At 41.5% G+C, this 22729-nt stretch overlaps 1 protein-coding gene across 4 annotated transcripts in view; it reads right to left on the reverse strand.

Moving 5' to 3' along the window:
• The window catches only part of pde5ab (phosphodiesterase 5A, cGMP-specific, b), a 114736-nt gene that overhangs the window by 23297 nt on the left and 68710 nt on the right, over positions 1–22729 (reverse strand). For 3 of the 4 annotated variants that reach the window (XM_082511085.1, XM_082511086.1, XM_082511083.1), the window contains exons 9-12: positions 7576–7684; positions 7412–7496; positions 6284–6459; positions 1267–1326 (exon numbers count right to left, since the gene is read on the reverse strand). In XM_082511085.1, coding sequence (XP_082367211.1) covers positions 1267–1326; positions 6284–6459; positions 7412–7496; positions 7576–7684 — 430 coding nt within the window. The remainder of the gene's footprint in view (positions 1–1266; positions 1327–6283; positions 6460–7411; positions 7497–7575; positions 7685–22729) is intronic. The other variant, XM_082511084.1, reaches the window with a different exon arrangement.

Below are 22729 nucleotides of genomic sequence, written 5' to 3' on the forward strand. Positions count from 1 at the left end.
AAAGTAAATATTTCATTTAAGGGAGGAAACACTACGAATATGCAAAACCAATTGCTCACAAAACACGTGATAACCTTAAATGAATGTCGTGTTTTTAATTCCGCTCCGGACTCGTAAATCTCAACCCAGCAGCAGCGGTAACGTTTGCACGTCCTCTCCCGTTAATGTGGCAGATAAATAATCAACTAACAGTGCATATTATGTTAGTGAGATCTGCCTTATTACAAACCTGCCATTACTGTGCATTTAGTGACCATGATGAGAGAGACAGACAGAGTCTGGCTGGCTCAGATGCTGGCAGTTCTCGCTGCAGTCTACCGGTAGCGTCTCCTTTCAGGCAGGATAGACGAATGTCACCGAGCAGTGACTAAGTTTGTGGTAAAAGGCTTTGCCACAGCAGATGCCCCCGATTTTCAGTAAGTGAATGTGTTTAATTGTAGGCAGGGACATTACTGGATATTCTTGTGTAATTGCTACAGAATAATTTATGCTATACTTTGTTATTGCTACAGAAGAATATTTATTTTATTATTTTACATTTACAATTTTTTTCCTGGGGACCCTGTGACACCCCATTAAAGAGCCGTAGGCTGTGGATCTCTTAAGATCTCACTGTTGGGTTTGTAAGGCCATGTTACTCCTAAATGTCTGTCTTGTTCAAAGAGAAGATATAAAACAAAGTTCTAAGCTAATCAACCTTAGTGTTCTCCTTTTTTAAAAATAAGAATCGATAAGAGAATCGATAAAGAATCGAATCGTTAAACAGAATCGAAAATGGAATCGGAATCGTGAAAATCTTATCAATACCCATCCCTAACTGTGGCATTACAAATCCCACTGATAGATAGATAATCTATCCAGCATATCCTTAGCATATCCAAAACATGTCACCTAAGAGGAATCCAGGATATGCCAGAACCATCAAAAGTGGCTGTTTTTGATGTGGAAGAGTAGCCACTCTACTTTAAGCCTCTCCCAAATGACTGAGTATCTCAGCTTATCTCTGAGATACTCAGTCATGGATGGCTGTAGCTCAGGTGGTAGAGCAGATCACCTACTAACTGGAAGGCTGGTGGTTTGATCCCCGTCTGCTTCAGTCTACATGCCAAATATCTTTGGGCCCATGTAGTTCCCATACTTTCTTACTGATTCAGCCAAAGATGTTATTTCTACACGAAGCCTTCTTTCTCTTAACAACATCACCTGCCTGTGTTTCTCTCTTTCCATGCTAAGTGTATAATGTTAAATTAATGCATTTCAATTTACTTCAGCTACCTGGAGTTCCCGTGATTCTTCATCTGCAGCAGAGGCATGATACGACAAGACCTGCAACACATGTATTTAAAAAAGATGAGTTTTGCAGAAAAAAAAGATATGATTATTGCACAAGTAATTATTTCACCAAATACAAATATGTCTGACTGACTGGACATTCTGCATGACCTTTCTTTTATTTAGCAGGCACAGTGCATGTTAATAGACATCAGTATAAAAGACAAGATGTAAACATGCCATGTTCAGAGACTTTTGGAAATTATAAAGAAAAAAAAGTGGGCTCTGATACTTGCAGGCTGTCAAAATGAAACGGACAGCTCAACAGGCTTTTGACAGGCTATAAAAAAGAAAAGTGGCACTACTCATCAACCAGATGTCAGTCAAATCCAAAATAAAAAAGAATCCTTTATGAAGAGGAGTGCACTGTCAAACACAGCGACTAAATCTTGTGTTTACTATTTTTAGTTACCAACAGATGAAAATACAATCAAGTGTTTTGTGCAGTGCTTGTCGGTCGGGTGGACCTTCTCCCTTCTGAGTGTAGGAAGCTCCTTCCAAGTCCAACAGCAGTTGGACCAGGGGATTGGTATAAAGCAATCGATCTAACAGATACTTCCTTTCAAGTGGCCATAGATCCAGACCGCAAACACTTGCTGATATGTGCATATGCATTCAACAGCATAATCCTACAAATTCCTGGTGCTGCTGCCTGGTGAAGTTATCTTATTGCTCCCTACATCTTTACGAAGATAGCATTAATTCCTCACTGAGAGAGGAGCACCTTAGCCTTTCTGCATGACAGGACTCATAGCAGCTTCAGTAAGTACGCCTTTCCCTGTTAAAGCTGTATCACTCTCTGCTGTGTGCATTTCCCCCAGTGTAAATGATACCACCAATTCAAAGGAGAGTGTGTCAGCGGAGCTGTTTTCTGATTCTAAAGGCTTGTCAGTGGCCATGATATGCAGAGATAATCAGTCTCTACAGGGACCTCCTCTCTCAGGTGGGAAGAGGGATGATCCACCCAGAACTGTGGTGGCTGTTTACCATTTGAGAGGTGAAATTTATAAGGGTCAGCCCCCAAGTGTGGGGGCAACGACAACTCATTTCTCTCCTTTAGGGGACAGAAATCATAGTCATAACATTTCATTTTGCTGTGTGTTTCTTGCACTTGATGCATGCATGTTGTCTTGTTAATTTTGGATCCATACACATTACAGCTCTTCTTTTTGTTGATACTGGATCTAGGACCCTAAAGAAGATCAGAGAACATCTTCTGATACGTGTCATTGTCTTGGGTCTTCGACCCAGTTTTTAAGGTTGTTCTGGACTCTTTATTCATTCTTTTAAATGTATTAATTGTTTATATTCAAATTTTGTATTAGGTTTGAGTTCTGTATTTCACTAGTGTTGCAAGTTTGTTATTTTAAACTCTTGGTTCTTGTTTTATCTTTCTTCCCATTCGTTTCCAATCTATCTCTGTCTCATCTCAGTATCCTGTCATCAGTGTCCCTGTGTTTGTTTACTTCCTTTCTCCCCAGTCATGTCCCTGTTTCTACCTGGTCTCTCTGTGTTCTGTCTCTGTGAATACCTTTGTAGTCCTGGCCCTGTGTTTTCTCCCTTCCTGTTCCCATGTTCATCTCTTTGTGTTTCGTCCCTTTGTCTCCCCAGTTTGTAAACGTCTCTGTGTATGTTCCCAGTCCCAGTGTCAACGTCACGTCTTAGTCTTGAGTGTCTGTGTGTGTGTGTCTGTGTCAGTGTTACTTCCTGTTTTCTTTTGAGTCTCGTGTCTTGTCATGTTCTGTTTTGCTTCCCCTGTCTTGTTAGTTATGATTCTTTTAAGCTGTGTTCTCCAGGTGTGTCCGCTTTCCTTAATCACCCTCCGTGTGTATATTGTTTGCATCTCCCTCTGTTCATCATCACATTCTCCCTCATTGTGTGTGTGAATTCAGTTTGTTTGTCAATTCAGCTTGTTGTTGGTCTGTAGTCAGTCAGCTAGATCCTTCCATGCTCTGTTATAGTTTAGCTTTTTTCCCCATTGCCTTTTGTGCCAGCAATAAAGCTGTGGTTTCTAGTTTTATCTGCCGCTCGCTACATGACAATACAGGTGAATTTCTCAGAGCTCATCAGCTTTTAATTAGACATGTTTTTTTGTAATATTTCAGTATCATGTGGCTTTAATTGGAGCAAATTCATTGACTGCTGTTTTATTACAGAAGCCATGTAGACGTGTTGTTCCTTCTTTTGCCCGTAAACATAACATGCACTGGCTGTCACTGTTATAACTGATACAAATTTACAAATAAAGATCTTTCACTGTAGCTTCTTAGCTCAGAATGGAAGTGCATTTTTATGAAAATGTCATTGTCTCACATATATTATCACATATTCACATATGTGAAAACACAATGGCATTCTCCTAAAAATAAGAATAGCTCCTTTGTTTTGTTCAAGCTTAAAAACATAAAATAGTGTGATTAATGGCTCAGTGAGAACATGATGAAGGACATGGAACAGGGTTATCCATTTTGTTCCTACTCATGCCCTGCAGCAAACATTGCAAAACTTATTATTTCTCCCTGCCTGTAATCCAGTGGCTGCCTTTCATATGCTTTCAGAACTGTCCACATAAATGTGTTGTTGTGTCATCAAAGCCTCCCCACTGTGACAGTGATCTCCTTTAGAATCAAAAGTGTGTCTGATGTCACGTGATTGCTGACACTGGAACTTGGACAAAAATGTTTGTTCTAGTAGAAGTGCTCATTGATCCTCTCTATGTGGAAGAGATATTAAATATTAAATCATGTCTTTGAAGTCCAGAAAACATGCTGTGATTGCTTGTGTTTTAGGACAGAGCCGACAGTTAAATGTCACAAAAGATTAATCTGCTCACCTCCTCATCAACACAGCTCACTGCTGTGCCATCTACAGCAACTGACTGGCGTCCTGACTCAGAGTCCAAATGACCAGTGTTCATTTTGGATTTGTGGACAATTTTGACTAATTTGAAATGATTTCATCTCCTGTTTGTTGCATTTAAAATGTAATATTTTTCAACATTTTAAGGCTACAGCTGTCTAATACTTGTGTGGTTTTAACTCATGTTTACAGTTCAAAGTTCACTGGTAACTAACTGTCATCACCAGCCAACCAGCTGCTGAGTCAAATACCAACATCTGAAAAATGATCCACATTACATCGTGTGATTTTGGGCATAAAGAAGAAGATCTGATTGCAGTCTTTAGATGCAGAACAAATTAAGATAATTCTAGTGCTCCAAAAAAAGTGGAATGTAAGAGATTTCAGATGCAGTTTCTGTGATTCTGCAGTGAACTAAGGGGCTGACAGCCATCGATAAATGCAGTTCACCAAAATTAACATCAGCTTAGATACTTGTGTCTCCAACAGAGAGATGAGAAGATACCTCAGGGTTTCACTTCACTAAAAAAATGAAGGGAAATCTCAGAACACTATACAATATTTATATATAGGTAATGGTTGTCATCCCTTTTGATAGCAAGATGAAATTCAGTTTTTTCAAACAAATTATCTTTACTCATCTAGAGAATGTAGTGTGAAAGACTTTTTTCCCCCTGAAAAGTATTCATGTGAATTAAAGTTCTACAAAGATTCATTTTAGTGAAAATGGGGCTTAAATTCCTTTTTTTCGTTCCTTTATTTTTTTGTAACGTCCTTTCAAACCACTAGTTGAAACAATGGCCTTGCAAATGCAAATGCGAGGCTGCTAACAATAAGAAAATCTACAATATCCTTCTAAGAGTTGGAAAGGAGGAGAAACAGACTTGTACAATATGTGTGTTTATGCTAGGGCTGCCACGATGAGTCGACTAGTCAAAATCGTCGATGACTAATTCAATAGTCGGCGCGTGGTTTGAAGCTTTCTAAGATCCCAAAAGACGCAGGAATAAGTAGAAGGATTTAAGAGTGTAATAACGGACTGAAACAGAAGATGGCAACACTGCATGTACAAGGATGCCAGCTGCCGTTAAACCCCGAAGAAGAAGAAGCAGTGTCCGGTATCGTAGCTGTGTCCAAATTAAGGAACCGCATCCTCCTGTGCCCGCATTAGTAGGGCGTTTATGTTACAGCGACACGACGAAGACTGTCCACATTCGAAGACTCCGACAAATGCGGCCGACAAATGCGCCCTTCATTTCCCCAGATCTGAAGGATGGGTCGGGTATATACTTCGTGGCCCATCCTTCATAGCGCAGTCCTGCTCAGTTTCCAACAATGGCGGCAGCTCCTTAGTTTTAATATTACTCTTATTATTCTTTCAGGCAAGAATGTAGCTGTGTAAACTTCAAATATCTGCTCAGTTTATCAAGACACCACATATTTTCAAAAGCGCTCCAACGTTTTCGGAGACGTCTGTTACCCACCAGCTTGATGCTAGCTGGGGTTCAAGGCTCACTAGAGCCGGTGAGAACACCGGACTCCCGGGAAATCGTTTTCAAACCCACCACCGTTTTTCGCTACTCAGGTTAAACATGATATATAATACACTTAGATAACTTAGAAATGTTATTGTTTGGCTTTTTTCAGTAATTTATTTGCTCCTGAGTAAATCGGTTTGGCTGAGATTAAAGTTATTACATTAAGTTTTCACACAGCTGAATAAACGTCAAGCAGACAACTGATTATCAGAAGTGTGAGATGCTCGAGAATATACTCCGGTGTCCTGTTATATGTTAGATAGCAAGGAGCATACGGCTGAGTTTATTAAACTCCACTGAAACAATCTGCAAATTTCATTAAAATTTAATAAATTATCATCTTGTCTTTATTTTTAGTTAGCACATACCTTAAACACTTAAAGCTGTAAGCTAATAATAGTTATATAAGAGCAGATGCTGCTGGTGCAATAAGCTGTACATTTTACGTCCAATGGATGCATGATCTGATTAGCCAACTAATCACAAAAATAATCCGTGACTAGTCAACTATCAAAACAATCGTTTGTAGCAGCCCTAGTTTATGCTTGACTCACCTCCAGCGTGACCTCTTGCTTGGCCATAGCTCTCTCTACGGTTTCATACATCTGTGTGTTTTGGATGCCGAGACCACAGAAAATGGCAAACGCCTCCAGGAACTGGTCATCATTTCTGTTGAATGCCTTGACGCTGCCTGACACTTCATCTATTTTGTTCACCAACTGACAAACACCTACATGCAAACACAAACACATTACTGTTTATATTTGGTAATGTCTAGTATAGAACACTTCACTTTAAATAGGCCTTAATATAAAGGTTAGTTCAGCAAACCTTCAGGTAAGATTATGAGCTTTAGAATAACAACAATTTTATCTTGTCATTGGATCAGTTCATTCTTCCAGAATTGGAGTCAATGAACAACGTCCAACAAAATCTGTAAATACCTAACATCTGACTCAGGGTCATGAGTTTGCCCATAGTTATCCCATCTCATGATGGTTTGTACCAACTAACAAACAACTAGCTAATAATTTAGGTAAGAACGATCTTGAGAAAAACTTGCTGAGAAAAAACCCCTCTCTGATCAGAATTTCTTAGGGATTGCTTCCATATTAATGCAGGATCTGTACTGTCCAAATCTTATTATCATTCTGTGTTATGTAATTAATAAAAAACAAACAAGCATGTTTTAAAATGGAAACCATAGTACCAGGAGAATGTCCCTGCAAGCACAAAACACAAGCACTTCTACAATGCTACCAGTTAGTCAGTTATTTCAAAGCTTTCAATTTAACTTTATGCTTTCATTTGTTTTGAGTAGGATAATGGTCAAAGTCTACACTAATTGTAAGGCCATTAGTATTCTCTTTGCATGCATGCAACTGACTCAGGGTGCAACTCATAAAATCTAAGGTTAGCTAATGCTATAGCTTCACAAAACAGAAATAATTTATATTACTTTTAAAGAAAAACAAAACTAAGGTATTAATTGAAGACAGTGATAAGCCACTTTGTCTACAGTACATGCTGTAATGCAAAAATCTTTTCCTGATTACATTATCAAAAAAATATATACAATTATTATTCCCTTTTATGTATCTGGACATAGAACACAATATTACTTTCTAACTGCTAATGCTTTCAATGCTAACATTGTATTCGGGCAACAAAGCAAAGCCTACCAATGACTTTGTCCTTCTTGCCATTCCAGATGGGAGTGCAGAGCAAACTCTTTATCTGATTGCTGGAGTGAGCTGGGTTTTCACTCTGTGAGAAAAAGATGGATAATTACTCACTTTTGGAAAAGGAAAAAAAGAGAGAAAAAAGAAAAGAAAAGAGTACAGACCGTCCAAGGAAAGCGCTGGTCCTTGGTGACATCGGCAATGTTCAGAGGCTGCATGGTGTTTTTAACATACTGGGCGTACATATAGTTAATCTGGCTGTTATCGTGGCCCCTGAGAAGAAACACACAAAGAGAAAGAGCTTCACAACTAAGCATTTAGTATCAAGCTCACTTGGAATAATCCATTGAACCCTTGTGGACACTATGATACCATAGAAGGGCTATCCTCAAAACCAAATATAAAACACAAAAGAGAAAAGGCATAATATTCCCCCAAAATGAAGACATTTTCCAAGAAGCGGAAATAAATACAAACATTGTGCAACAACTGTATAAAATGTTAAAACATTTGCATTTCAAGGGTTTAAGACTAAAAAAGAGCTGAAACATTATGGTCCCAGTCATGATAATTCCATCATGACTGGGACCATCTCTGCCATGTGACTGTTAATTTGACTGGCTTTGCAGCCTGTGTTTTGTCGCTGACTGCAATGCACTGACCATATTAGTTCCCAGTTGGAGCTGGATTAGTCTAAAAGGCTCTGTTTAAATGTACAGCTACCAACAACCTGACTAATGTTGTTGGTTTCAAGTGCTCCAAATGAAATGTAAAACAGATGTTAAAAAAATACATTTGGGGGGTGGAGTGGGATTTATTACCCTGCCAGGTTTGCCACCACCCTGCTGGCAGCCTGTTGGGCAGATGGTGAAACTGGTGTTTGTCAGGAAATATTTACACCATTTAACTGCACTTAAAACCAAAAACTGAAAGTTCTACATTACTGTTTGTGAAAAGGTAAATAAACAAGATGTGGGCGGTTAAGTAAATGTGCCTGACGACCATTTTTAAAAAAGCATTTCTTTTAACAGACACAGCTTTGTCCAAAAACTGCTATGGTAGAACGGTTTATCACATAGGCCCACATATCACTGAAAGCAGAAGACACATTTTTCGGTCACTCTTATAATTTCTTATACATTTACCAGCAACTTTGTTAGGTATATCCAGTTCATCTACTTATTAACACAAATGCGTAATAAGCCAATCAACTCAATGAATTGAGGGACGCTGATATCAAAAGATCTCCCAAGCAACAGATTGGAAAAAGAAGGGGACTTGAGTGATTTTGAATGTGGCATGGTTGTTCTAACCAGAGTTTTTCAGAAACCATTGACCTACTGGGATTTTCCCACACAACTATCCAAGTTATACAGAGAATGATCAAAAAAATAGAAAATATCCAGTAAGAAGCAATTGTCCGGGAGAAAATGCCTTATTGATGCCAGAGGTCAGAGGAGAATACCCAGATGACTTTGAGTTTATAGGAAAGCAAAACACATTCAAGATATGCAGAAGAGCATCTCACCAAAATTATGCAACAGAGGATAGGAAAGACATTCTCTGGGTTGATGAGTCTCTGTTGCAATAGGGAGGGTCAGAATTTGGGATAAACAACATAAAATGGATTCTGCCTTGTATCAATTTTAATATTTCTGGCAGAGAAATAACAGTTATTAGTTCTAGTATGCAGTTTCTATCATACTTTGCTACTGGTTATGGGGTGGCAACATTTATTATGTGGTGGTCATGGCATAATATGCATGCATAATGTGTATTAAGTATTTTTGCTTCCTCAATTAATAGTTTTTTTTTTCTTAAAATGCGCAACCTTTTCTATTAATTCTACTAGGGGGGACTTTGTGGTGCTGTATCAGTACTTTGACTTTTAGAAGTAACAGCAGCCCTGAGTATTTTCAACAGCCAAAATTAGCAACAAGCAGTTAAGTAGTATGTATAGTATCAACTTTGACATAGTAGTGGCACACTACTATGTATTTATACATAGTACTACTTTATATTTCAAGATCATGATAATCTTCCAATTTAGAACTACAAGTTAAATAAAAAATAAATAAATAAAAAGAACTAACACAAATAAAATACACTTCAGCTAAATACTTTTACAATTTATTTTCTCAAACCAAGGAGCCGCAGTCTAAAGACTAAAGAGCTGCAGGTTGCCGACCCCTGCTCTAGGCTAACAGCACTGAATAATAAAATAGCTGCTGGCTAATAAAAACTAGGGGAGCTAGAGAGCCGCACCTGAGTTCAGTGTGCCCTGGCTCAGACCTGGGAGCTAAAGCCATCAGTCATGTCTGTCACCACTTAATAACCCTGTTTGTTATCTTTTGTCTCTCCAAGTTTAACCACAGAGTCCAGCTATAATACTGCATGAGAAATGATGGAAAAAGGATATATAAACATGGCACAAGCTTAAAGTCAGCTAAAGTTAAAGCCAATGGATTTTGGCTGTAGTGCTGTGGTGTAAGTGGTGTGTGAGTAAGACTGGGAGGGAATATGAGCATGTGTTAGCAAATGACAGAAAGGACCCCATGATGAGAGACACAAACTGTTAAGCATGTTTTGATGAAATCTAGCAATTATATTATGAAAATGATCAAGGATGGACCTTACAGATTTTTCCTTATAGTCAACAGTGAACGTGGATCACTGGAAAGTCTTTATTTACGTTTCTGCACCATACTGGACAGTATATAAACATTTAATGTGCTCTTTCATTTATGTTTTTTCTTCATTTTAGCTACTTTCTACATTGTAGATATGTACTACAGACATCTAATATATGCGGAAAGATATATGGAATTATGTAGCAAAGAAGAAATTGATAAATAACTCTAAATATAATAATGGATTGCATTTATATAGCGCTTTTCGAGACCCTCAAAGCGCTTTACAATTCCACTACTCATTCACTCTCACATTCACACACTGGTGGAGGCAGCTACAGTTGTAGCCACAGCCGCCCTGGGGCAGACTGACAGAAGCGAGGCTGCCATATTGCACCATCAGCCCTTCTGCCCAACACCAGTAGGCGGTAGGTGAAGTGTCTTGCCCAAAGACACAACGACCGAGACTATCCAAGCCGGGGCTCGAACCGGCAACCTTCCGGTTACAAGACGAACTGACAACTCTTGAGCCACGATCGCCCCTAAATATGTTTTTTTTCCTTAGTTGACAGCACTACAAACCCTCGGCCCTCTTTCAATGAGCTTCATGACATAGTCAGCTGAAACGGTTTTCACTTCACAGGTGTGCCTTGTCAGGACTCATTTGTGGAATTTTTTGCCTTCTTAATGGGAAGATGGGAACAGTCAGTCAGTCCGGAAAGTTGCTAAACTTGAATGTGTCCCCAAGTGCAGTTGCAAAAACCATCAAGCACTACAACCAAACTGGCTCACACGAGGACCACCAAACGAAAGGAAGACCAAGAGTCACCTCTGCTGCTGAGAAGTTAATCTCAGTCACCAGCCTCAGAAATCACCAGCATCTGAGATTAGAGCCCAGATAAATGCCACACAGAGTTCCAGCAGCAGTTACATCTCTAAATCAACTGTTCAGAGGAGACTGCGCAAAGTAGACCTTCCGTGAAGACCGAGTGTGAATGCATCATGGACGAGAACGGTCTTGGATGATGGAAGCTCTTGTCCTAGGCTAGTATCTCAGAGTGCTCTATCTAAAGCAGGGGTCGGCAACCTGTGGCACGCAAAGGGTTAACTGATGGCACGGCCATAGCTGGACTGGCCATCAGGCATACCAGGCTGCTTGCTCGGTGGGCCGATGATTTTTTTATTTATTTTTTTGTAACGGTATAAACAATGAAAGGTGGTGGATTGGCCAGATGCCGGTCGGTGTGTAAAAACAACTCAGTTGTTTGGTGGTGGCTATGGCGTAGCTTCCACAGATTCAGTAACATTAGCAAGTGGTGGAGGCCAGCGGGTGGATGAGAGAAAGGGGAGGCAAGAGGAGAGACTCGAGGCAGCCGCCGGTCCGAGTGTCGGGTGAACTGAACTTCAGGTGAGAAGTTATGACCTGCAGTCTATCTGGGTCAGATATAAACCAAGTTTAGGTGGAGTTTATGGCTTTAATACCTGGTGGGCCGGTCTCTAGTCAAAATGCCCGGTAATGCCAGTTAATGCAACATCAAAGCAGCTGGAATCCATATATGTGCGTGTTCATGGAGCTTGCATTTTCACCAGCTGGAAATCACTACCTGACAAGTTTAACTGTCCAAATACTGTCTTATTGACAGTATTTGGTTCTACACATCTGTGTGAGCAGATTTTCTCTCACATGAGTGTCCTCAGGTAGCCGTCTGAATGCTGGATGCTCGGAGTCCTGTGTCTCTGAGTGGGAGACCAGAGATCACATTAACATGTGTATCCCTCTATTAACAAACATGCCATATTGGCCCAGTTTAGTTTTCTTATCATTGTTGTGAGGAGACCATAAATAGCATTTGCATTTTCTATTGTACAGTTCATTTGCTTTATGGAGTTCTTGTTATGGATAAAAAGTGTCTTTTTTTTGTTTCAAAATAGCTGATAACGATTTGGGTCAAGGAGTATTTCAGTAATTCATTTTCTTAGACTAGATCTAGCAAACTTATCTACTTCACACAAGGGAAACATAACCCAGCCAAAGGAAACAGCAGAAGTAGTCTATTATAATGGGTGTAGATAGGTCATATCAGTTTGTCCAGTTAAGATATACAGAGCTTCTGGTTTTGTGTTATGTGCCAAGACCAGAGCATTTAGCATCAGTTGATGATCAGACAAGACTATCTGTCATAACTGTACAGGTAAACCTTTTACAGACCTGGTAGACCTTCTCCTGTTTGTCTATTGTAAGTTTCCTCAGGTTTCTACAGGTTTTTCACCTTTTGTGTTTCTGTTTGCCCATCAGGTCAGAGGTTTACTAGAGGGAGACTTGGGAGGAAATGGATCAGGTTAAGGACAGAAATATAATCTCTTACGTCCTTAAAATGAGAAACTCAAAATAAATAAATAAAAATTGTATACTTTCTTGATCCCTGTGGGGAAATTCCTCTCTGCATTTAACCCATTCACTCAGTAAAGCAGTGAGAAGCCACCGAATCTAGCGCCTGAGGAGCAGCGTGTAGGTACTTTGCTCAGGGGTACCTCAGAGTAGCTGTTTAGGAGATTTGAAACCCCGATGTTCCGATCATGGGACCACCACTCTCCTTACCGAGCTATTCCTGCCTCAACTGAGCTATCCCTGCCAAAGACCACAACCTTGGCAAGAGAGAAGCTTAAATCTCAAAGGAAGCAGAAAAAAATGGGGTGATCAGACAGCAAGGTGAAAGCAGTTTTGAGGTTAGCCTCAAGTCCCGTTGCTGTTGTTGTGTAGTAAGGTGAGACCGTTCCATCTCCGGTAGATTACTATATAGCTTTATAGTGTTAAATTATTTCTTTGCTGTAACACTGTCAAAAAAGTGGACACAAACACTGGCTGGTTTCATGTTCATGTGGTAAAAGTTAGTTAAAGAATTTGGTTCTTTAACTAACTTTTAAGAGCATTGCATAGTCTTTGCATCCGTTGTGTTAATCTGCTATTAATGTCCAACAAAGTACAGTGAAATCTACGCCTACTTGTGAATTTTCCAATTTTCTTTCAAATAATCCAGCAGAAAAATCCTGTGGATGACCCAAAAAACATCCATCCATCCATCCATCTTCATCCGCTTTGTCCGGGGCCGGGTCGCGGGGGCAGCAGCCTAAGCAAAGAGGCCCAGACCTCCCTCTCCCCAGCCACCTCCTCCAGCTTATCCGGGGGAATACCAAGGCGTTCCCAGGCCAGCCGAGAGATATAATCTCTCCAGCGTGTCCTGGGTCTGCCCCGGGGCCTCCTCCCGGTGGGACATGCCTGGAACACCTCACCCAGGAGGCGCCCAGGGGGCATCCTTGTCAGATGCCCGAACCACCTCAGCTGGCTCCTTTCGATGTGGAGCAGCAGCTGCTCTACTCTGAGCCCCTCCTGGATGGCCGAACTTCTCACCCTATCTCTAAGGGAGAGGCCAGCCACCCTTCGGAGGAAGCTCATTTCTGCCGCTTGTATCCGCGATCTCGTTCTTTCGGTCACTACCCACAGCTCGTGGCCATAGGTGAGGGTAGGGACGTAGATCGACCGGTAAATTGAGAGCTTCGCTTTTACACTCAGCTCCCTCTTCACCACGACGGACCGGTGCAGCGTCTGCATTACTGCAGCTGCAGCCCCAATCCGTCTGTCGATCTCCGGCTCCCTTCTCCCATCACTCGCGAACAAGACCCCGAGATACTTGAACTCCTCCACTTGTGGCAGGAACTCATCCCCGACCCGGAGTGGGCACTCCACCCTTTTCCGGCTGAGAACCATGGCCTCAGATTTGGAGGTGCTGATCCTCATTCCCGCTGCTTCACACTCGGCTGCGAACCGTTCCAGTGCGAGCTGGAGGCCTTCACCCGATGAAGCCAACAGAACCACATCATCTGCAAAAATCAGAGATGAGATTCTGAGGCCACCAAAGCGAAAGCCCTCCGCCACTTGGCTGCGCCTAGAAATCCTGTCCATAAAAATTATGAACAGAACCGGAGACAAAGGGCAGCCCTGGCGAAGCCCATCACCCACCGGGAACGAGTCCGACTTATTGCCGGCAATGCGAACCAAGCTCTTGCAACGGTTGTATAGGGATCGAATGGCCCGTAGCAATGGGCCAGACACCCCATATTCCCGCAACACCTCCCACAGGACACCCCGAGGGACACGGTCGAATGCCTTCTCCAAGTCCACAAAACACATGTAGACTGGTTGGGCAAACTCCCATGCACCCTCAAGTATCCTGGAGAGGATAAAGAGCTGGTCCAGTGTTCCGCGACCAGGACGAAAACCGCATTGTTCCTCCTGTATCCGAGGTTCGACTAACGGACGAACTCTCCTTTCCAGCACCCTGGCATAGACTTTCCCAGGGAGGCTGAGGAGTGTGATCCCCCTGTAGTTGGAACACACCCTCCGGTCCCCTTTCTTAAAGATGGGGACCACCACCCCGGTCTGCCAGTCCACAGGTACTGCCCCTGATCTCCACGCAACATTGCAGAGGCGTGTCAACCAGGACAGCCCTACAATGTCCAGAGCCTTCAGGAACTCGGGGCGGACCTCATCAACACCAGGGGCTCTGCCACCAAGGAGTTGTTTAACTGCCTCAGTGACCTCGCCCCCGGAAATTGGCGGGTCATTCCCCTCATCCCCAGACTCTGCTTCCTCCTCGGAAGACGTGTCAGTGGGATTAAGGAGGTCCTCGAAGTATTCCTTCCACCGCCTGACAATTTTCTCAGTCAACGTCAGCAGCGCTCCGCCAGCACTATACACAGTGCAGGTAGAGCACCACTTTCCCCTCCTGAGACGTCTGACGGTTTGCCAGAATCTCTTCGAGGCAGTGCGAAAGTCTTTTTCCATGGCCTCTCCGAACTCCTCCCACACCCGAGTTTTTGCTTCAGCCACTGCCCGAGCCGCATTCCGCTTGGCCTGTCGATACCTGTCAGCTGCCTCCGGAGTCCCACAGGCTAACCAAGCCCGATAGGACTCCTTCTTCAGCCTGGTGGCTCCCTTCACCTCTGGTGTCCACCATTTGGTTCGGGGATTACCACCACGGCAGGCACCCACCACCTTGCGGCCGCAGCTCAATGCAGCAGCTTCGGCAATGGAGACTCTGAACATGGTCCATTCGGACTCAATGTCCCCAGTCTCCCTCGGAATGCTGTCGAAGCTCTGCCGGAGGTGTGCGTTGAAGATCTCGCGGACTGGGGCCTCTGCTAGACGTTCCCAGCACACCCTCACTACGCGTTTAGGTGCACCAGGTCTGTCCAGCCACCTGGACAGACCGCCACCTGATCCAACTCACCACCAGGTGGTGATCAGTTGACAGCTCAGCCCCTCTCTTTACCCGAGTGTCCAGAACATATGGTCGCAGGTCTGCTGATACGATTACAAAATCGATCATCGACCTACGGCCTAGAGCGTCCTGGTGCCACGTGCACTTATGGACACTCTTATGTTCGAACAGGGTGTTCGTTATGGCCAAACTGTGGTTAGCACAGAAGTCCAATAACAGAGCACCGCTCGGGTTCAGATCAGGGAGGCCGTGACCCAAAAAACGATTGATTAATAAATAAATAAATAAAAAACAAAAAACTGAATATTGATGTATTTTGTGTTTTGAACTATTTAGAAGCCCATTATACATTATGCAAGGCTTTACTGGCAAATGATTAATATGGGGCACTAGGGCAAGTGAACATCTCTGTGGACCAGGAGAAGACATTCCTCAACCAGTGGGTGTTCTTCCATTGGCTGGCTAGGGTTAGAGGTAAAATTATGGGCAAGTGATTCCAGCCAACTGTGCCCACAGATTCTGAGACTCTTTACACTCTTAACCATCCAGTGAAGTAGACCTGAAGTACACTTATTGGCAAATTCCTCCCAACACAGCAGATGTCTGCCTCTCCCTAAGCCTGGTTCTACTAGAGCAGGAGTCTCAAACTCGTGGCCCGGGGGCCACTTGCGGTCCACGACACCCCTACTATATTGACATAAAGAAATATAATGTATTTGGCCCTTGAAGTTACTTACTTAAATTATTTGTCTAGTTTTTTATTAAGAGCAAAAATAGAACATTTAACATTAAAACATGAATTTTGTAGTGTGTATGTGTGTGCAGATTTGTAGCACAATGGAGTGTTTAAGTCTCTGATAGTCATTCGTTTACTCAAGTAAAAGTGAGTCTTTTAGTGTTTTTCTTTGATTTCCAAGATTTAATGCATGGTAGGCCTTTAAATTTGGATAAATTTGATCCTTCAAGCTAATTACCTCAATGTGTCCTATCCAAAGTGACCTCAGTATACACCCACACACAGATGGAAAAGGAGCAGACTATGTGCATTTGTGTTTGGGTTTAATCACTCAAACTGAAATCCACACTAAAATCCACCCTTCCTCTCCCTTGCCCTGTGACTGACTTAAACAAGGTCATAGAAAACCTGCCGGCATCATGTAAACCATGACAGAAAATTTTGGGTTTTGATTCCGGGCAACAATCAAGCTCCAGACCCACACAAACTTCATTGTCCCACTTTGTCTGCTTGAAATCATCTGCCTGCCATTCCTGTGAGCTGTATCTACAGCATCAGTTCAGCATGACTGAACTTCCAGCTTTAGCGAAAAAGATTTCGTGTCACTGGGAAGCCACAGCCGTGGCAGTTAATGTCACTATAAAAAGCCTCCAGCAGTTCCAGACAGTCAAAGCTAACATCCTGCACTGCTCCTCCCTCCCTTCCCACATCGGCCCAGATGGAGTTGCTCATTTTTGCCATTTCGCAGCTGTCCCAGAGGAAATCTAGCACATACACACAGCAGCATTTAAACAGAATTATTAGATTAGGAGAAACTGGAATGAAAGTGGGATATACAAAATGAGACCCTATAGAAGACAAGGCAAGGTCTGGTTTGTGTCTGGTCCATCTACCAATTATTTCAATTTCAGACACAAAAATAGGAGGCCTGGAGAGCAGAATATCTAAAAAATAAAAGACCTAGTAAGAAGAATATCTGTGCGTTGGGTTTAAATCAGTCACACACAAGAAAAGGATGTTAAAACTCTGTTTTGAAACTCACAGGTCCATTTGTTTCACCAAACTTTCCTTTACTGTGTCCTAGCTGTGTCTTAGCTATAAAGATATAGCTAAGAGACACAGAATGGGAAAAGTAATGGAAAAAGTGATTAAAGTCTGATCAAAAGCATGTTTTATGTATTACCTGATCTTTAATAATAATAAAATAAAAATATACCAAACCATGAATTCTCTGTATTTTTAGTTTTCTTTATTTTAAATGCATTAAGGTTACATTTAAAGACCACTTACATTATTATCGTCACCAAATCCTATGAACATTAATCAGTGTGTTATTCCATTTCTCAGAATCTTATGACATGCCTTTCTTGTTGTGATTCTCAGCACAAAGAGCTTTGGCCCCTCCTAATATTTGGAATTAACCCACAAATATGTGGTTCAGATTTTAAATTAATTTTCAAAAACGTTGTAGTGAGTCGTTGAGTAGTGCATGACATGCTTTTGATTTTTATTTGGAGTAGCATAGCTGAATTCAAAATAATTTGACTTCTTTGTTAAAAAAAAAAACTTAAACTTGTATATTGTAGGAAATATATGTAATGTTGTCACATCAATTTGTTGTCCACGCCATAAAATATTTTTCAACTTGAATATTTCAGTCAAAATCTCATGTGTGATTTGAGCTTTCCTCTCGATTCTTGAGCTGTATATTTTCTTATGTAGATTAGCTTCAAATTGGGTCTACAAACTGCAGTGTTAATACATTACATAGCATGTTATATTCAGGCTTCATTTGTTTGCTTATATTGCAATTTTACAGTTAGGAATGTTTATGAAATATGCAATAAAAAATACACACATTACTAAATAATATCACAGAATTAAAGAGTTACGTTAAAGTTAAGGAACTACTTTAAAGTTTGGTTAAAGTTTTATCTACGTTCATGTACTGTATATTTACTACCACAATACCTGCATTCATTTTAAGCTCCCTATTGAATCATATTTAGATCTTAATTTATTAAGCTCCTAACTTTTCTGTATTAATATTTTACTTATTGAGTTGGTTTGTTCTGTCATATTGTATTTATTTTCATAAAGCTACATTTTTAATGTTTTTTGGTGGAAAATAGTAATATCCCTACTTTTGGGGTTTCACACTTCTCTTAGCAGCAGAGTGTTGGTGAATTTTATGCACTATATGACTCAGCACTTGACAATAATGCTCTGTCATTTTATGTGGGTTTCAGCCTTGTGTCTGAGGTACTATGCCTCCTAAATACTTTCACTTTGCAGTAATACTATTTAGAAAGTTGACAGCACAATATCTAGGAATAGCATCCCGTTATAGTACCACACTCAATCTCAGTGAGCTCTTTACACTTATCCATGGCTGCAAGCTGATATGGCTGCACTTCATGCAGAGTTTATTTTCAGAAACTTGTCATTAATTAGAAACTTATCAGAAACTAAAATCCAATTTTATCTGCTTCTTATTAGTATAAAATCTTATTCTCACTTCTCCTATAAATATGCAGTCCATCAAACTATAGCATACCTCTTTTTCTTCTTCTTACCCCAGGCAAACCAAACTGACTAATCAAAATCACATAAAGCACTAACATATATGCATAGGTTATATATGGATATGTTGATACACAGAAAATGTAGTGAATGCACACTTAACTGCACACACAAACACACACACACACACACACACACACACAAATACAAACATGCAATCCAATTGTATTGCTTAGGATGAGATTAAGATTGAATTTTAGATGCTACATAGCAACTGTGGAGGTCAGGCCGCCCTAGAGAGCAGCATGCCAAAAGACGAGTGAGTGGGAGGGAGTAAAGGGGAAGGATCTCTATCTCATTGTATCTTAAATCAGATTAGTTCTTATTCACCCCTCTTGGCTGCAACCCAAGTCTACAACTGCAGATTCCCAAATCCTTTCCCTTGTACCATGGCCCTCTACTCATCCTGGCTGTAAATACTAAAACCATTTAACCCTGTGTTGGGAACTCAGTCTTCACCTCTTTGTGTTTCCTTTCTAATCATTTCACGACTCTTATTTTCCCGTTTCTCCCTTACAAATGACCATTATACTATTTGCGACATTTTATCATTTCTAGAGAACAAACAGGACACAGAGATAAAAACTACTGATCATTAATTTTTTCCTGCCATGGCAAATATATACACAACTTGCTAAAGTGGCTTATTTGTAAAGTTTATGCACCTGTAAGACCTTATAAATGTATAATATAATTTTAATATCACAAAAATAACTTCCAATTTAGACCCACAAAACCTTAATTATGCATGACATATTATAATTGCATCATATTAACAGGCAACCAGTGACGTAGCATAAGAATGCACTAGTAGTCATAATGTACACAAACTTTTAATGAGCAACCAAAACCATATATAGAACAGTTCAATAGTTCCCCTGTCAGTTGTTTCAGCTCATCCGAGGGAACATCAAGGCATTCCTTGGCCAGCTGAGAGATGTAATCTTTCCCAGTGTTCCCTGGGTCTACCGTGTGTGAGGGTCCCTGGGTCGTTGACCCAGTGTTTTGTGTTTTTGGTTCTTTGATTTTGTTATTTCATTATATTCTAGCTTTGCTTTACGGGTCTTAGGATTATTCTTAGTTAAGGTTCTCTGGGTGGGGTTTGGTTAGAGTTTTAGTGTTCTGGTTTTCTGTCTGTGTAATCCTTAGTTGCTGTCTCCCCTGTCTGCTATATCCCTGTGTCCAGTCAGTGTCTGTGTCTGCCCTGGTCCCACGTCTCTGTTCCCTCTGTTGTAGTGACTGCATGTGAGTCTGTGTCTTTTGTTCCATCTCTGTTATGTTTCCTGTTTTACTTTGAAAGTCCATGTCTCATGTTAATTTCGTGTTTTGCTTCCTTTGTCTCGTTAGGCCTGATTTGCCCCAGCTGTGTTTCCCTCCTGTTACCCATTCCCTGATTGCTCCCTCTGTGTATTTAAGCCCTGTGTTTCGCTGTGTCCGTGTCGTGATCTACCATTTATTTTGCTGTGTGTTTTGTCAGTCCGCCGGTGTTAGTTTAGTTTGATTTTTTCCAGTTATGTTATGTTTGAGTTCAGCATTAAAGCTGTTTCGGTTTAAGTTTGTCTCTGGAGTCTGCACCTTGGGTCCTATTCCTGTCTGCACACAGCCGTCACTTAACACCGTGGGGACTCCTATGAGTAGGATATGCACAGAAAACCTTGCCCAGAAGGCACCCAAGAGGTATCCTAGTCAGATGCCCAAACCAACTCAGAGTCACTCCTCCTCCTCACTAAAAGGAAGTAACTGAGTTCATCCTGAATGACTGAACTTTTCACTCTATCTCTAAGGAACGGCTAGCCTTTGGAGAAAGCTAATTTTTGCTTTTTGTATCCAAAATGTAATTCTTTCTGTTATTGCTCAGAGGTTGTAAATCCATCTGTTTCTTAATGCATGCTCAATCATCCAGGTAAAGAAATCCAAAAAAGTTTGTTCCGTTCATCTAGCAATTTTAGTTTTCCCACTAAAAAACCCTACATCCAGATTAATAGAATCTACTTTTTCATGAATCCATCTCTCAATCACCTGCTCCTCTCTCCCTTGACTCATGACCAACAGACCAGGACAATTAAGTGTAAGTCAGCACCAACCAATGAAGCTGACAGGACCACATTATTCACCAAAAGCAGAGATGAGGCCATCAAAGTGGAAGCTTTTTGACATGGACGAGTCACCCCCCCCCCTCGTCACCAGACTCTGTTTCCTCTCCAGAACATGTGTCAGTGGGATTGAGGAGACCCTGAAAGTATTCCTTCCACTGCCCAAATACATGCTCAGTGGAAGTCAGCAGCACATCATACACTGTGTGAGTAAAGCACTACTTTTCACTTCTTAGTTGCTTGGTGGTTTACCAGAATAATTTCAAGGCCAATCAAAAGTCTTGTTCCATAACCTTACCGAGCTCTTCCCACACCCGAGTTTTTGTTTGAGCTATTGCAAGAACTGCACTCCACTTGGCCTGCCAGTGCCTGCCAGCTCCCTCCAGAGTTCTACAGACAATCCGAGCCCCCATACAACCTCTTCTTCAGCTTGATGGCTCCCGTCACCTCCAGCAACCTCTATCTGATTTGAAATGGGACCATGACAGGAGGAGGTGCAGAACATGTTGGAAGTGGGAACCGAATACCTTGCTTACTGGGCCTCTTCCAGATGAAGCCAGTACACCCTCACTATATGTCTGGATGCACCAGGCCTTTCCTTCACCACATGAGCCAACTCACCACTAGGTGATGATCAGTTCACAATTGAGTGCCTGTTTACACTTAGTGTCCAGAATATAGCTTGCAAACCTGCTTTTACAAAATTGATTGTCGACCTGCAACTGTCCTTTTGCCACATGTACTTATGAACACCCTTATGGTTAAATTTGGTGTTTATAATGGACAAACTGTGGTTAGCGCATAAGTCCAATAAAAGAACGCCACTTGGGTTTAGGTCCTTCCCAGTCACATCCCTTCCGGACACACTGTTATTACCAATCACCCGTCTTCAAGTCTCCAAGTTTGAGAATACTGTGAATGAAATTGTTTATTTAGTTGGAGTGAGATTGTCACGGCTGGGGCAGCAGTCGTGTGGTGGAGTGAATGTTGCCGACAGCGGCGGAGGTGCGAGTGAGTTTATTTACAGTGCACAATAACAAAAGCGAGGGCAGAACTTAACATAAACCTAAACTGGGGAACACTAATAATAACAAAACACGAAACCATAACTCACAAAGTCACACGCAGGGAAAGACATAAGGAGGTACACAGGGGATGGAGAGCTGCAAATGGAGAGCAGAATGTGGAGCAGAGAGACGCAAAGATGACCCAATGACGCAGAATAACACAGACGAACCATCGGGGAACACAGGTAACCAGACACTATGTATGCACACGCTGAGGAACACAAAATGGCAAACCGGAGGGAGGCACAGCTGATCCTAATTACACAGACGAGGCAGGGAGAGCACAAAACTGAACACAGAGGAGTCATACATGGATATACAAAGTAAAACAGGAAGTATACACTGACGAAACCTAACCGGGAGCATAAACTATAACCAAAGACCTAGAACATCCAACCCCAAATACATATAGACAGAACCCCCCAAACATATAATAATAATAATAATAATAATAATAATAATAATAATAATAATAATAATAATAATGAACACAAAATGCTGGATCAACGACCCAGGACCATGACAGAGATGTCCTGCTATGGATGTGACTACCCCTAATGACTGTTAAATGGTAAATGGACTGGTTGATTCTGTTCATCTGGACGCAGCGTTTTCAGCAGGAGAAACTTTTCGCCACTCATCCAAGTGACTTCTTCAGTCTCAGCTGACTGCAGGTTTCCCCAATCTTATCAACAGTATATTTTCACAATGACTGAAACAAGCCCACTAAATGAACAATGGGCTGTGAGGTCAGTTCCTCGATCATTAATATGCAAATTATCATGACCACTGGTCAACAACCACTCATCAAACCCCATTGATCAATGGTACTAACTGGAAAGTTGCAGGTTAAATGGACTGGTTCTTATATGTCACTTTTCTACTCTATCTGAACACTCAACACACTTTACACAACTTGTACATTCACAT

Source organism: Aulonocara stuartgranti (assembly GCF_965226115.1).
Source record: "Aulonocara stuartgranti genome assembly, chromosome: 3".
Taxonomy (NCBI): domain Eukaryota; kingdom Metazoa; phylum Chordata; class Actinopteri; order Cichliformes; family Cichlidae; genus Aulonocara; species Aulonocara stuartgranti.